The sequence below is a fragment of the Talpa occidentalis genome, unplaced genomic scaffold, assembly GCF_014898055.3.
Source record: "Talpa occidentalis isolate TD23 unplaced genomic scaffold, MPIMG_talOcc4v2.1 talOcc4.2, whole genome shotgun sequence".
NCBI lineage: Eukaryota > Metazoa > Chordata > Mammalia > Eulipotyphla > Talpidae > Talpa > Talpa occidentalis.
The window spans coordinates 83,026,103-83,042,384 of record NW_023602073.1 but is presented as its reverse complement, the minus strand read 5'-3'; the positions used below and the strand labels follow the sequence as shown (position 1 = coordinate 83,042,384).

Below are 16,282 nucleotides of genomic sequence, written 5' to 3'. Positions count from 1 at the left end.
GAAACAGTAAGCACAGTCCACTCTCAAAGGGAGATTACACGTGATATAAATACCAGCAGGTGGGGATCAGTGCAGCCATTTTAGAGGCTACCTACCAAAGTGACTCACTCTGTAGACATCAGTCAACTTCTCTCATCACAACTGTTTGCTCAGTGGACCCACCAACAAGGTATTCATGGTGGCATGGGGACTTTTATTTTTAATCTAGTCTTTTCCCCTTGCCAAGACTGACAAGCAACACTAATTGTAGTGACCCATGTGATCCCTTGATATAGTACATTATGTAGCCTGCATGGTAGGCTTGATTACAATGGCATCTATAGAGATAATTTATTTTATAGGAATAATTATTATAGGTTTGGATTGCTTTCCTTGACTTACACTTCTTTTATACACTCAATCTATGCATTTATTGAATACCTTCTTAACCAATAACTCACTTCCTTATGTCATCATCCATGAAATCATAGCAAATGAGCTTGGATAAAATCTTCAGTCTTCACCATCCATATCTATTTCAGGTTCTATTGGTGTACCAAGTTTTGTATCCAGGAGGTGCAAAGCGGTAGAATATTTTTCCGAATTTGAAGTTAGGATTGTCACCTGATCATTTTTACCTCATTCTCCTGGGTTCAAAAAAGTGGTTATGGTTTAGCTGGAGTGACTGACCCTGATGACTAGAGGGAAAAATAGTAGGGAGAGAAGTCTAACTAGAACTCAGGGGATATTATCTCCTAGAAGACCTCTTCACAATACCATTTTGAAATGTAAAAATTAAGCAAAGACTATTGCAATTATATAAAATGCAAGTCTATCCAAGTCTCAGACTTGGGTCACCCACTGGATAAAGAAATTTGATCAATTGAGGTGGTGACTGAATACAAAGGAAACAGGGTAAGTAAAAGTGGTGACAAGTCAAAACCATCTAGGCTCATGACCAGTAACAGAACTGGAGAAATGTATTTACCATAGGTTTTTGTTTTGTATTTTTAATCAAAATATTTTAGGTAGTAAAACATGCTGCTGCTTATCTCCTCTCCTGGAAATTCTGATTCAATTGGTATGTAACTGGAACTGGGAATTTTTATTTATGATTCTAACCAAGGATGCTTGCAAAGCACTGCCCTAGCTATAGTGTTTTACCTCATTGGCTTATGTATTTGTTTACATATTTAATTAATTTCCATTTTCTTTCTCATTTTGTACTATTATTGTGTATGTGGTAGTAGTGGTTAGGTCACAGCTGTCATGGGTTGCAAACTATTGAGACAAGATTATGACAGGAGAAATGCACAGCACACTGAGATGCTGTATTTGAAGCTAGATGAGGGATACTAAGATTGTGCTAGGAGATAGTATTTTTAATGTGTAACTATGGGAAGAAAGGTATATTTAGATGTTGGAAAGACAAAGAGATGGACTATAGTAGATCTCTGATGTTTTTTATAGTTGGTGCTTAGTTATCAAACCCATTTCAAGTTTGGTGAATCTTGGTAAGAGAAATGGTCTCATTTTCTACTGTGAAAGGTGAGGTCAGAAGATACTTGCTGATTTTGATGCCTGACAGTCTGAGTGCTGGCATAAGACCAAGCTTGTTCAGATGGACATTTCCACTAGACCACTGAATGTGGAATGAGTGATACAAATAAGGAGAGTGTTTGGAATACAGTTTTCAGACTCATCCCTGCTAGCGGGAAGGATATGCAAACTTCTAGTTCTTGAAGTCAGAATTTGCTATGGCTTTGATCATCTACTTTCCTTTGACTTGTTTTCCAAATACGGTTCTCCAGCCTTTCCATTAATTCTGAGTTATTTAATATTCTTCAAAAAAATATTTTTCTGTTTAAGTTAATTATAATTGTTTTTGTTATTTGTAACAACAAACTATAACCATATAACTATAAAGTCTATAACTCATATACTTTAATGAAAATCATTTTCTAAAAGTCAATTACACTGTTTCAGATAAGCACTTCCTCCCTCTTTCTGAAGCTCATGCTATGTTTAGTTTGGAGGAGAATAGTGTATTATAGTTTCTCTGGTAAATAACAAGTTAAATCTGGGCCCGCCCTGGTGGCACAGGGGGTTAAGTCGCAGCACTATGAAGCTATTCACAGCCACTGCAACACAAGTTTGATCCCCGGCCAGGGAGGTGACCCACGTGGCTCAGCAGACCTCTCCTGACTCACCTGCTGCTCCCCTCAGCAGTGTATTTTAGTCAATCCACCAGTTCTGTTCCCCACTCTGTCTCTCATGAGTCCTCCCCTCCTGCCTCCGCACCTCTGGCTTATACCCCAGCTCTTGTATGCATAAATAAATAAATCTTAAAAAAAAAAAAGAAATTAAATCTGTTAAGATTTTAAACTATGATCATACTTGAGCTTTTAAATGTGTATTAAAATAACCAGGAAGCAACCAACCAACTATGATCATAAGAGCAATTTACCCTTAAATACTATTTGCATGAGTATTAGTGAGAATGGATCCTTTAAAAAAAAAAGGATCCTTTGAAAAAATTGGAAGATTATTCAAACTTAGAATAAACATGTTATTTAAAACTTAGGACTGAAGTATGTTAAGATGAAAAATGTACACATTTACATTTTCAGTTTTAATGCACTTAGCATGTATTATTGCTTAGTTAAATCATTGAATTTTCAAGTAATTTTTAAATAGTAAAGAATTATGGAGCACAATCAATTAAATATTTTTAACTACTTAATATATGCAAAAAGTTTAACTTATAAAAATACTTTATAAAGCCTATAAGTTATACAATCAGGTTGGTCTATAGAATAATATAGTCTATTCAATTATAAATAAAAATATTGCCTCTAGTATTCTGAAAATAAGCAAGTGTTTTAGTTGTTCCTCCAGACAATCATTTGTTCATTTATTAACATCAGAGGCAATAACACAATGCTAAAAATAAACATGCATCAATTTTACAATATATATACTTACAAAACCTTCTGTCCATCACAAATGGCAAATGCAAACAGACCTTCTATACACCTTTAGTGCATTATTATTTTCACAAGTAAAACAGTAAAGAAAAATAGTGAATTAATGCTATTCAGCACCTTTAGTAAAGTCAAAAGACTTAACATCTCCATATATCAAAAACATTTGCAACTATATCACCAAACATGTAAAGTTAGTTATTTTGTTCCATCTTTAACATGAATTATTTTATTTACATCACTTTTTAGTTCAACAAATTTTAACAATATTTAAAAATTATCTAAATTCATAAAAGTATTTCATAAATTTCAACATTTAATTATTATTTACTTACAAGGAAATCCATGAAAAAAGTCAAAGAAATGTAGTCAGAAAATTCAAGCAACATTACCAAATTTAGCAAAATTCCAACAAAATCAAGGCAGGGGCATTCAAACATTCAAAAATCTCTAGATGCTGCTAACATGAACATGAAAAGTTCCAGTAATAAAGGTCAATATGGAAATAATGTTGAAATCACCAGTAGAAAATATATTTTAATATGCATGACATGTTTAATAGCAACAGTAATAATGATTTTGTTTTCTAGAAAACTTTTATAACATTGTCATATATGAACTACCTGGTTTCAACAGGCTAAAGAAGTTGATTTCAAAAAATATATTTTAGCAGCCACAATTTTATTTCCAGTTAAAACATAGTAAAATGTTAAAAGTAAAATTTATAATTAACTAAGTAATACCCCAATACTAGAAAATTTAAAATGCCATGCTATTCTAGCAAATAATGGCCTCTAATATGATGTGTCTGATGTAAGGATTGTGGAAAGCCAATAATAAACAATCAGACATACATATGGGCTTAAAGTTTCACTGAGATACTTATGTAGCAAAATATATGAAAAAGTAATAGAAAAGTAAAAAGATAAAATTAAAAAAATATTGCACAGCCACATTACCTAGAAAGTAAAGTTGATGTTTAAAAAGCTCTAAACATGGATGATATAAATTATCTTCCATATAAAAAGGTATAAATATTTCTTAGATCTTATTAGCATCTACAATTTAATATAATACATTATTTAAATGTTGAATGAGGTAACTGTCAAGTGTCTAACAATGTTTTTATCCTATTGGAAATATTTGAGGGCAGCAACCAGGAAGAATTTCTCTAAAAATATTTCTGAATCAAGAACAGCTATATGTGCAGCTCTCCCAATAAGTGAATCAGCTGTATTGGGCAATGCATTGATGATATTATATCGAACCAAATTACAGTCCTTGCTTTGCAGAACTGGGCGAAGCAAGTTGTGGATCATTTCTGAATAGATCTGTCCTATGGAACAAATAAAAAAAAGGAAGATTAGTTCACATGAGTAACTGAAAAATTCTATCCCTACATTTATATAATTTATAAAAATATTTTCATTTAAAGCAGAAAGTCTTTTAAAAGGTTTTCTTTTTCTATTTTCATGTTGTTTTCAGAAAGAATTAGAAACTTCCTGTAGTCAGAAGAACTATGTTGAGTTTGGCTTAAAGATAAAAGATTTGTTTTTTCCTTGGTCTAAATGTTTATTTAATATTTGGTTTGGCTTTTAATTCTGATGTTGTGCTCCTCTTTCCCTTTTTCAGTTAATTCTTAAAATGAATTTATTGTGATCATGAAAAAGGTTAGATACACATACTTCCAAGGGACAAAATAGTTTTTAATGTTCATACATTACTGTATTACTAATAGAGGAGTACTAACACATATCCATCAAACTTGTAAAGTTTAGGGATGCAGGTATTAAATATCAAGGAGAGGTAGGATGTAGCCCTGAGGAATGATAAGGTAACACTATGTAGAATTACAATTAGAGAAAGAAGAGAGGCATTTAAGAGAAAGATGAAAATCACATAGATTAATAAAGATTCATTTATTCCCACCTCTCAGTTTTCTTTTTTTTTTTTTTTTTTTTTTTTTTTTTTTTTTATAGAGGCATGTTTATTTATTTATTTGTTTGTTTGTTTGTTCTGTCCACACATGCACTGGGTACAGTCAGAAGCGCGGGAGGGTGAGAGAATTAACCAGAGCCAGAGCAGGGAGCAGAGCAGGCAGAAGGACCGAAGTACACTGCTGAGGGGAGCAGCGGGCGGCAGGAGAGGTCTGCGCGCCATGTGGGACCCTCCTCCGGAGGCCGGGGAGCAGCCGGGGATCGAACCGGCGCCGAGCGCCGCAGCGGTCGCCGGCAGCCTCGCAACCCAGCGCTCAACCGCTGCGCCACCGGGGAGGCCCCCACCTCTCAGTTTTCATTGTAAGTCAAACTGGGTTTCTGGTTCATGTTACTTAAAAACTATTTTTACATAGGAAGAAGTCCAAGCCTGTCTTTACTAGATTCCCCTTGTCCCTCACTGGCACAGAATCTCATTATTAGATCAAAGGACATTTTCCTAGTTTTAGCTATTCTCTAAAGATTAAACCTCTTCTGAATTTTTCCCTAAGTGAATTCTAGACTTTTCCCTTAAGTGACTCTTAGAATAGTTTTTAAAAAAGATTATTCTAATGTCACAAAATGCTCAAAAAATGTATAAATGAAGAGTGCCCTCTATATACCAGTCATCACACCAGGTAGTGTCAATTACAAATGTGTATAAAAAAAGTCCCTATCTGAAGGAGCTGTTCACCATCTCGATGTAGAAAGAGCAAAGGTCTAAGAGTTAGTTTAAAAGCATCCTTATCCCAAAAAATGAACCGAGGCAATATTGGAAGATAGGACACCCAGGTTCTGGTGCTAAGCCTGTAATTAACCACTAGTGACTTTGGACAAGTCACCTAGCATCTCTGAACCTCAATTACAAAGTAAGTAAACAGGACCCATGTCTTCTGGTTCCAAATAGCTATGATTTAAAATTCTTTTTCTATTCAAAAATAGTAAAAAGATACAGTACAGTAAGCTCTTATTATCTTTCACTAAAACTAATGTAAAGGTAAATATGCAGCATGACTATTACCACAATCACCGATCCCAGTAATTCAGAGGAAATCAAAGTATAGATAACTGTTAAGGAAACAAAAATGGTGAAGCATTTGTAATTAGATTAAAGAACTGTTTCATCAACCTAGATGCCCAGTTACAGATAACTGGATAAAGAAGTTGTGGTATGGGGCCTCCCCGGTGGCGCAGCGGTTGAGCGCTGGGTTGCGAAGTTGCCTGCAGCCTCTGCAGCGCCGGTTCAATCCCCGGCTGCTCCCGGGGCCACCAGAGGAGGGTCCCACATGGCACGCAGACCTCTCCTGCCGCCAGCTGCCCCCCTCAGCAGTGTACTTCGGTCCTTTTGCCTGATCTGCTCCCCGATCTGGCTCTGGTGAATTCTCTCACCCTCCTGCGCTTCTGACTGTACCCAGTGCTTGTATAAATAAATCAATCTTAAAAAAAAAAATTATAAAAAAAAAAAGTTGTGCTATATACATTCAATGGAATACTACTCAGCTTTTGAAAAAAATGAAATCTTGCGTTTTACAGTAACATCAATGGAACCTGAAGTAATTATACTAAATGAAACAAGTGAGAAAGTAAAAGACAATTACCACATGGTTTCACTCATATGTGGAATATGCACAAGTAAAATAAATGAAAAAATCTCAACAAAACAACTCTGACTCAGAGAAATATAGTGGTTTGGTTACCTTACCAAAAGAGGGAGAAGTAGTGCTGGGCGGAAGGAAAGGGTAGAGGGTATCAACCTGATTGTGGGAATGAACTAGAACTTAGTGGCAAGGGAAGTAAGACTTCTACATTCATACTGGATAGTGTGCCCTCCTCCCAATTTATATAGTTTTGTAAATCAATATAATTTTATTAAATTAAAAAAAAACCTGCTTCATAAGAACAACTTCCATTTCACTGAAAATATATGACATGGTAGGAGAAAAGAAGGAAAAAGGAAAAAGGATAGCTGTTAACATAGTTTATGAAAAGGATGTAAAAGGGAAGAGGATGAAAGAAAGTAACTATAAGAAAAATTTGGAGAAAAGTTCTTGTGTAGATAAAACTTGCTTAAATCTTCTAATTTACTTCCTTACCTGACTGTTTGTCCTTTAAAGCTGTTTTACACATTTCAATGCGGGCAGAGTGATAAGGAACATAGCGATCCTGTAGTGATCCCACTAGCACAACATTTTTGAAATAATGAAGCCCTGTGAAGAGAAAATACTGACTTATAATGCAATAATTAACCATATTTAAAATAATTTATTAGTATATTAAATGATCAAAAAATTTTCTTCAGTAGTGGATTCTGACTTTTAAATTGCTTGTTGAATTCTTTCTCTAAATTTCTATATATTCTCTACACCCTTACCCCCTAATTGCATTGTGTGTAGTTTGTGCTGACATGGCGAAATGGAGTTGTTTGGAGTAAGAACAAGGATTGTGGTGTGATGGTAAGGGAGAAATTAGATATGTGTTCTAAAATTCTATAGGAAGTATTTCTGACATTCTTACTTTCAAAGGGATATTCTTTGAGGCTTAGGAACAGTTTCCAAACAGTATTATACTCCTTTATAAAAACAAAGTACCCTTTATGAAATACCTTAAAGTTGACTTTTACTTTAATTTCTCATTTGACTCTTGCCTAATATTACTCATATTTCCTCTTTGTTTAAGTATAATGTCAAGGGGATATATGCTTTGATTTTTCAAAAATATTAACAGGTTTTGTGATTCATTTATAGACTTTTATCAGGTTGCTGTTTTTATTTTTAAACTAGGTAAATTTATGGCTTCTGACCATGGGACTTTGTTAATTAACTCACTTAAATACATTAACACCATGTTCTTGACCTCTTTAGTACCCAGTAACATTATAATTTTATTATTTGGCTCAGACTAGTAAAAAAAATTATGTGATTATTAAATAAGAAAGAAATCAATAATGGCATAAAGACATAGGTGTTAACACATTAGAACTGTCAATACATTAGAATTGGGATGTGCAGTGCATTGAAGTTTTCTGGAATAGGGCAGAGTAAAATTTTGATATATTTTTGCCCAGTGACCCAGTGAAATTCAGATTTTTAGAGGCAAATCAATTGTAGAGACACTATAGATCCAGAATATAAGAAGTTTTTGTAGAAGTTCTCCTTACTCCTTGGAACTTAAGGATCCTAATTATGAAAAGAGTGTGGCCCTACATTCAACCAGATGACTGGTTGATCTGGTTGCATAGAAGAAGTATACAGAAGAAGGATATACTCGTTATGATAAATACAAGGTCTCCCTTTTTTCAGATGAGAAGATACAACTTTGCAGTAATTTGAATATATAAAATTCATAATAAAATTTCTTTAATAGGACCTAATTTTTGTAATAATAGGACCTGAGATAATAAAATTTCGGTAATAGGACCTAATTCAATTGCATAAACATTTAAATTCAGATTTTAGAAAAATATTAAGAAAAATTGATACTTCCCTTTTATCATCATATTTAATGAGTCGAATTTCATTCCACTCTTGGCATCATTAAACACCTATGTCTTTATCAGTATTTCCAATATTTTGGGAATCACCACTACCTAGAGCAGAGTTTTTCACCCTGGTATACCTTAACCCCCTGGGGTAATTTAAGACTTTCCATGGTGTAGACGGGCACTGATAGCTTTAAGAAAATTGATTTCAGACCCCAACTTCTGCATGAGCACTTTTCTAAAAATAACTTGTCCTCCCATCTTATAAAAGAAAGCTATTTTTCCCATCTATTTTTGATCATCTTATGGTGTATGGCCATGGGTTATAAAGGTCTCAGCAAATCTGAGCAAAAATATGAATTAAATCCAACTTTTTCTAACATAATCTAAGTTTGAGTTGACTGAGAATAAAAAGTGGCTTTGTCAATTAAATTTTGTGGAACACATTTTCCATAAACTGAAGGAGCTAAATCTATAACTCAAGCTGAGTATGTTACCTGTATATTTTCAGGAAAATATAATTACAGCAAATATACACTATTGGATATCCTAGAATATATATCTTTTGCAACTATTTAAAATTACAGAAAATAATTTCAGTGTCACCATAAATTTATAAAAGGGGGTATAAACTTATTTTAAGGACTAGATAAGACAAAACTGATAGTGCATTGTCCTGTGGTACACTATCTTCATGTACCATGTGTTTTAGGTACTATGCTTTTTGAATATAAGTACAATGTTATTATTGATATTTTATCCCAAGCTGCGTGAAATCAGTCATGTAATGATACAACTGCTTTTTAATTTATCTAAAAGCTGTGTATTTGTGTTCTCCATAAAGGGTTACCATATCATGTAACTGCAGGGGCACCAGCCACATGAACCATACTTCTTGGAGCTGGGCATTGCAGTCTGTGGCAGCTTTGCCTAAAAGTTCATTTTTATATTTTCCTAAGTGACTATTTTTCCTCAGACTGCCGGCCAGTATCTTCTATCACCTCTTCAATTTTACCTTATGTTCTTACTCCCTGAAATAGGAAGAATTTGATGAGAGAGCCTCCCTGGTGGCCTAGGGGTTAAGTCTCAGCACTATCACCACTACTGGCTGAGTTTGATCCCAGGTAAAGAAGTTAACCCACATGATGCAGCAGACCTCTCCTGCTTCGCTCACTGCTCCCCTTAGCAATGCATTTCATATATCTGCCTGCCACCTCCTCTGCTCTCCACTTTGTCTCTGGTGGATCCTCTTACCACCTGCACCGCTGGCCTACAGCCCAGTTCTTCTATGTAAAAATAAACAAAATCTTAAAAAAAAAAAGAATCTGATGAGAGCTTCCACATACTATCACTTTAACACAAACCAACCTAACCTATACCTTTATGTTCTGCCTTTGCTCTTGCTCCTACCGATGAAGTGTTCATGCTCCCATGTCAGGTCAGCCCTTTCACTTGTATGCGAGTTCCAATCCCTCCTGTTTATTTAAGTACATGGGATCTAGTAGTTGTCTCATCCCTCTCTTGCATCAATTTTCTTTGTATGAATCTTTCTTATCAGATTGCAAAACACTGTATCTCTTATCTTTAAAAAAAGCAATCAATCAATGAAGATATCCTTGGACTTTATACTCCTCTGCAATTACCAGCCTATTTTTTTGGTATGTTTTATTTCTATAGTTTGTAAGAATAATAGGCATTATATTATAATGTATAAGGGATACAAATATGAAAATAATTACAATTGCAGAAATTTTCTGATGTATTTCCATAGAGAAATGACACTCAGGTTGGGGATCACTGTCTTAGAATGAGATCCTTGAGGGAAGCATCTATGTCTCCTCAGGTTCAGGCAGCTCAGTGGACTAGAAGTATGCAAATTCAATGAAGATTTGACGAGGGGATTTCTAAGATACCCTATAACTCTCAAATTCCATGATAATGAAATAAAAAAAATCCAAGACCAGACACTAATATAAGCATACTATATTTTCATATTTCTAAATTGATTCCTGAGATAGTATTGTATATTAAGAATGCATTTTAGATTTAGAAATCCAACTATTTTAGTAACAGTTGTTCAACAGTATATTCTAATACTGTGATTTTGCATGGTAGGTTTGCATTTTGTATTAGGTTTACATAATGGATTAGCCAAGAATCAAGTAGGTTTGTATTTTGGATTAGCCAAGGGTCAAGTTAGCTAAACGTACTATGACTCTTTCTGAATCTTTGGTTTCAGCTCCGGTTTAGCAGTGTCGACTAAGGAGGGTAGAAACTCAAAACAAAACATGGTAGGCCGCAAAGTGGCAAAGCTGGTGGGAATTATGGAAGTACTTCATCTGAGTTAAAGTCTACCTAATAAAAATGTTCGAAGTTTTTGTTTCGGGAGCCTTATAATCTAGGTTCATCTTCTCTGCACCTACACTGATTCTACCTTTTCAAATATAACCAAGTTAATTGGTCTTTGGGTTAGTGTTTCACTCAGCCTCTGAAGTGGCCTTATATTTGGCTAATAAACACATACTTGGTTACGAAGCATTGTACTTGGCTAATTTGAGCTGAAAAGTTACCTCTATCTTGGGAAGCAAGAGTCCTCATTTATAATATGAGATAATTTAACTCAAAAGTGTCCAAATAGTTTGGATACTTTTCAGAATTACCAAGAAAAAAAGGTTAAAGTAAACCCACAATATTTTTCTGAACTGTATAGTAACATGGTTTATTTTTGAACATTGTAATGGCAACTTTTATTTTCACTATTTTGGTCTTCCTGATACTTTTGGCTACTTATTTTGTTCTGAGATTTTAATGAGTTTTGAGTAATTCATATTGACCCACTTTTTGTTAGGCTCTGGAACTGACTATAACAGTGGTTCTAAACTGGTGGATTTGTGACTCTAAGGGACATTTATCAGTGCCTGGAGACATTTTTTGTTATCATAATCATGGGGTGGAAGATGTGAGAGTGAGGAAGGGTGAGTATGCATTTAGTGGGTAGAGATCAAGGATGCTACTAACCCCTGATGACAAAGAATTATCCAGCCCGGAATACTATTAATGCCAGGGATGCAAAAATTCTGTGGTTTTTAAATTAACATGGCCTAAGCAATATTAAACTATTCTTATATTTATTCATTTATTTTAAATACATTTGAATTTCCTTTGTAAATATTAGCTGATACTGATTTTGTATACTTTTAGAGATAAAATACATGTTATTTATACATCAAGTGATACCTATTATAAAACAGCTCTGTAATCTGCTAGACTATCTTGTGACATAGTAGCACAGCAGGGATCTTCTTTAATTGTTATATTTTATTTGTCAGAATTCAATAGCTAGTCAAGAGATTCTAAGCAGATGTTTTTAGGAAGATCTTAAAATAAGGGTATTTTGTTTTTGAAATGTCTGCAACGAATAGATTCTTATCAGGCTATTTTTGAGCTCTCATCATGGACTACAAGACCCCATGATACTTCTATGTAATCTTTTTTTAAAAAGATTTTTATTTATTTATGCATACAAGAACTGGGGTGTAGGTCAGAGGTGTGGGGGGTGAGAGGATTCACCAGAGACAAAGTGGGGAGCAGAACAGGCAGATCCACTGAAATACACTGCCTAAGGGAGAAGCAGGAGAGACAGGAGAGGTCTGCTGCACCATGTGGGTAGCTCCCTGGCTGGCCGGAGATTGAATTCGTGCTGCAGAGGCTGCGGATAGCTTCACAATGCTGTGCTTAACCCCTTGCACCACCAGGAAGGCCGTACTGTATAAATTATTTATTTATTCAAACAACAATCTGTAGAATACTGTAGGTTCTTTGGTCAAAAGTTGTTATAAAAATATGTTTAACTGTAATGCCTTAACAAAGAAAGAAAGTGTTTATTTTCACTATTTTGGTCTTCCTGATATTTTGGCTACTTATTTTGTTCTGAAATTTTAATGAGTTTTGAGTAATTCATATTGACCCACTTTTTGTTTCCTCTTAAAAGTAACATTTATGTTTCTCTTTACCAGTTCTACTGTGTTCATAAAACAAAAAAGGCTTATCACACACACTTAATAAATATATGATTTTTACAAAAAATATAGCATTTCTCAATTGTTTCAGAAATCACAAAAATTATTTTAGGCTTTTAAATGCTTCCTTAATTTTATTTTTAAAATTTTTTTACATTTATTTATTTATCTATACAAGCATTGCGTACAGTCAGAAGCACGGGAGGGTGAGAGAATTCACCAGAGCCAGAGCAGGGAGCAGAACAGGCAGACTGATGAAATACACTGCTGAGGGGAGTAGCGGGCGTGGCAGGAGAGGTCTGCGCGCATGTGGGACCCTCGCTGGCGGCCAGGGATTCAACTGGCGCTGCAGAGGCTGCGGGCAGCTTCCCAGCCCAGCGCTCAACTGCTGCGCCACCAGGGGAGGCCCAGCTTCCTTAATTTTAAAATAGTGAATAGTTTTTAATTAAGGAAAAATGATACATGAGCTAATGATACATTGAAGAGAAAAAAAGATTGTTTTAAAGGAAGACCCACAAGGAAGGTTTTACTTAAATTGAAAAAAAGGGAAGAGAGCAGAAAGCTGCATTTTGTTTCAGATGGTTAATTTTAGGCTTCCCATTCAAAAGAAAATTGGCCATTCAGAAAAAACAAGCAGTAACAGAAGGAGGGCATCCAAAAGTTGGTAGCTTTAGCAGAGTACAATCAAGAGAAATTATCACTAGGTTTTCAATTGTCTAAAATATTTGAGACTAGCAGTATTTCTGTTAAATAAACATTGCTGCTCTACGCTTTCCTGTTTTACTTTCTTATATTTCTGACCTGAACCTATATATATCTATCTATCTATATATATATATATATATACACACACACACATATATATACACACGCATATATTTTATTAAAGTGATTATATGTATATATACATTGATATGTTAATTCCCTAGCAATTGACCATTTTCTCACAATTCTCTAGATGACCAAAAAAAAAAAAAAAAGGGTGTGTGTGTGGGAACAAGAAGAGAGATTAGCTCCAATCTCTGACAATATAATTTTAAAATGAGGGCCTCCCCGGTGGCGCAGCGGTTGAGTGCTGGGTTGTGAAGCTGCCCGCAGCCTCTGCAGTGCCAGTTCTATCCCCGGCTGCTCCCCAGCCACCGGAGGAGGGTCCCACATGGCGCGCAGACCTCTGCCACCTGCTGCTCCCCTTAGCAGTGTACTTTGGTTCTTCTGCTTGCTCTGCTCCCCGCTCTGGCTCTGGTGAATTCTCTCACCCTCCCACACTTCTGACTGTACCCAGTGCTTGTATAAATAATAAATAAATCTTAAAAAAAATTAAATTAAAAAAATCAATTAATGCATTTACCAATTGATTTACTGATATTTAAAGTTGCAATTAAAAGCTGCTTCTAGGTTTTAAAACTATACATTAATGGTTTATTTAACATGACATAGTTTGAACTGTGTATAGCTGCTTACTACTTTTATGCCCTCAGGCAAGTCACTCAACCTATCTATCTTCAGTGTCTTCATCTGCAAAATGGGGGCAATAATATTCCTATTTTATAAAGTTAAATCAACTAACGTGTATAATGTGCTTATATGTGTTTGTTATTATAATTTATTCCTATACTTCAGTATGATCTAATGTATTAGTATGATTATCATGTTATTTTTCTAGTAAAATTATTAATTTGGTTCAGGCATATACTAATAGATACTTGGTCTCAGAAATCTTGAAACAAAAAAAATTTTAATTCATCAATTTAATATTTTTTTATAGTTATATTACTGACATAGATGAACTGTTTCTTTAAACATTCTGCAAAATCTCCTAAAATAAATTCATGATGTTAATGTGAAAGCAAATGCTACAATGTAAAATACTAGTATTATTTTTGTTCAGACACCTCTTCATTTAGAACTATTTTTACCATTTATCCAGTTTTGTATTTTCAGAATGGTAATCATTAACATGCATTACCTCATTTAATCCTTTAATAAACTCGTAAGGAAGATACTATTATTCCCATTTTACCAATTAAGAAACCGAAGCTTATTTAGAATATGTATCTCAGTTTTCAGTTAGAACTAATATCTATGTGTGACTTCAAAGTTTGACTATTAAACATTGTTAGGTTGGTACAACCACAGGGTAGGTAATAAATGAAAACCTTGCAAGCAAGAGCTTTAACTAATTTTCTTCTTTTTTTTTTGTACATACGAGAACTGGGGTGCAGGCCAAAGGTGCGGGGAGTGAGAGGATTCACCAGAGACAGAGTGGGGAACAGAACAGGCAGAATGACTGAAATACACTGCTGAGGGGAGCAGCAGGTAAGTCAGGAGAGGTCTGATGCGTCATGTGGTAGCTCCCTGGCCAGGGATCGAACTTGTGCTGCAGTGGCTGCGGATAGCTTCATAGTGCTGTGTCTTAATGCCTTGTGCCACCAGGGAGGTCCCACTTTAAGTAATTCTTAAGAAATAATTCAAGTATAAAAGATCTCCTCACAACTACTAATAATTATAAACTTAGTAGTACAAATACATTCAGATAGGGGAAGCCACAGATTACAGGATTTTTATAGTAAAATTTTATAGTAATATTTTCTTTAGAATTTTCATTTTCAAATGTTGCTATTATTGCTAATTAAAATTTACTTAAAAAAAAAAAAGATTTATTTATTTATTTATACAAGCACTGGGTACATCAGAAGTGTGGGAGGGTGAGAGGATTTACCAGAGCCAGAACAGGGAGCAGAACAGGCAGAAGGACTGAAGTATACTGCTGAGGAGAGCAGCGGGCACGGCAGGAGAGGTCTGCGCACCATGTGGGACCCTCGCTGGGGGCAGGGGATCAAACCGGTGCAGCAGAGGCTGTGGGCAGCTTTGCAGCCCAGCTCTCAACCGCTGCAACACCAGGGGAGGCCCAAAATTTACTTACTTTTTACTTTTATAATCCCTTTAGACTTTTATATATTTCCTAATCTATCAGCAGCAGGATACAAATTTCATAGTTAACACACCAATGGTTCATCAGTAAGTTCTTCTCACATAACTAAATGCTGTATTTGATTTTGTAGAAATATCTTACAGTTTTATGACCCAAGTATATTTTCCTGTGCATTGTTATAACAGAGGCGTCTCTATAAAAAGGTGAGGCTCCATATCCCTGTTGCACCTAGTGACATACGGAGCTGAATGGCAGCTAGGTAAAGTTACAGAACACTTGCAGGACACATAGAGGAGAACGCAGAGTAAGAGACACAAAAAACACAAACAGAGAAAAGAAACAATGTGGAGAAGAAGGGGCACAGCTTTTTAACTCTGGACTTGCACCAGGGACTTGGAAGAGATACATGTAGGAACACTTGGAAGAGATACATGTAGGAACACTTGGAAGAGACAAGTGGGCGAGAGAAACATGGAGAAGCTGACAATGGCAGTTATTATCCTCATTTGCACTTTGATTTTGCTCCTTTCATTCTAGACTTGCCTGTACCCTTTCATTCTCTTCCTGTGGTTTCCCATAAGAAGGTGCCTTAGACTTGTGCAACCTTGTAGGCCTCCATGGTTCCACTTTGGGCCAACCTTGTTAGGCTGGGCATTTACCCATGAGAGGATCGGTAACTTTGGGTATTTACTGGGAAACTATTACGCTTTCTTCTCTTTCCTCTTCATGCACACAACTCTTATTACATCTGTAACACTAAGTATGCTTTGTCTTTTTAGGCATGGATGGCCAGACTACATTAGAGCATGCAAGTTTGGGGGTCTTGGAGTGTCCCTTAATCTGCATGCTAACACTGAGTAATTTATACCCTCAGAACTTATACCCTGTTGCTTTATACCCTGAGAAACAAAACCATA

At 35.4% G+C, this 16,282-nt stretch overlaps 1 protein-coding gene across 8 annotated transcripts in view; it reads right to left on the bottom strand.

Moving 5' to 3' along the window:
* Positions 1-2,859: 2,859 nt before the first annotated feature.
* The window catches only part of FAM135A (family with sequence similarity 135 member A), an 80,247-nt gene continuing 66,824 nt past the window's right edge, over positions 2,860-16,282 (bottom strand). For 7 of the 8 annotated variants that reach the window (XM_037519932.2, XM_037519937.2, XM_037519933.2 and 4 more), the window contains 2 exons: positions 7,030-7,143; positions 2,860-4,299 (listed from right to left, as the gene is read on the bottom strand). In XM_037519932.2, the coding sequence (XP_037375829.1) occupies positions 4,094-4,299; positions 7,030-7,143 (320 nt within the window). In that variant the 3' untranslated portion in view covers positions 2,860-4,093. Of the gene's footprint in view, positions 4,300-7,029; positions 7,144-16,282 lie in introns of those variants that run through there. The other variant, XM_037519936.2, reaches the window with a different exon arrangement.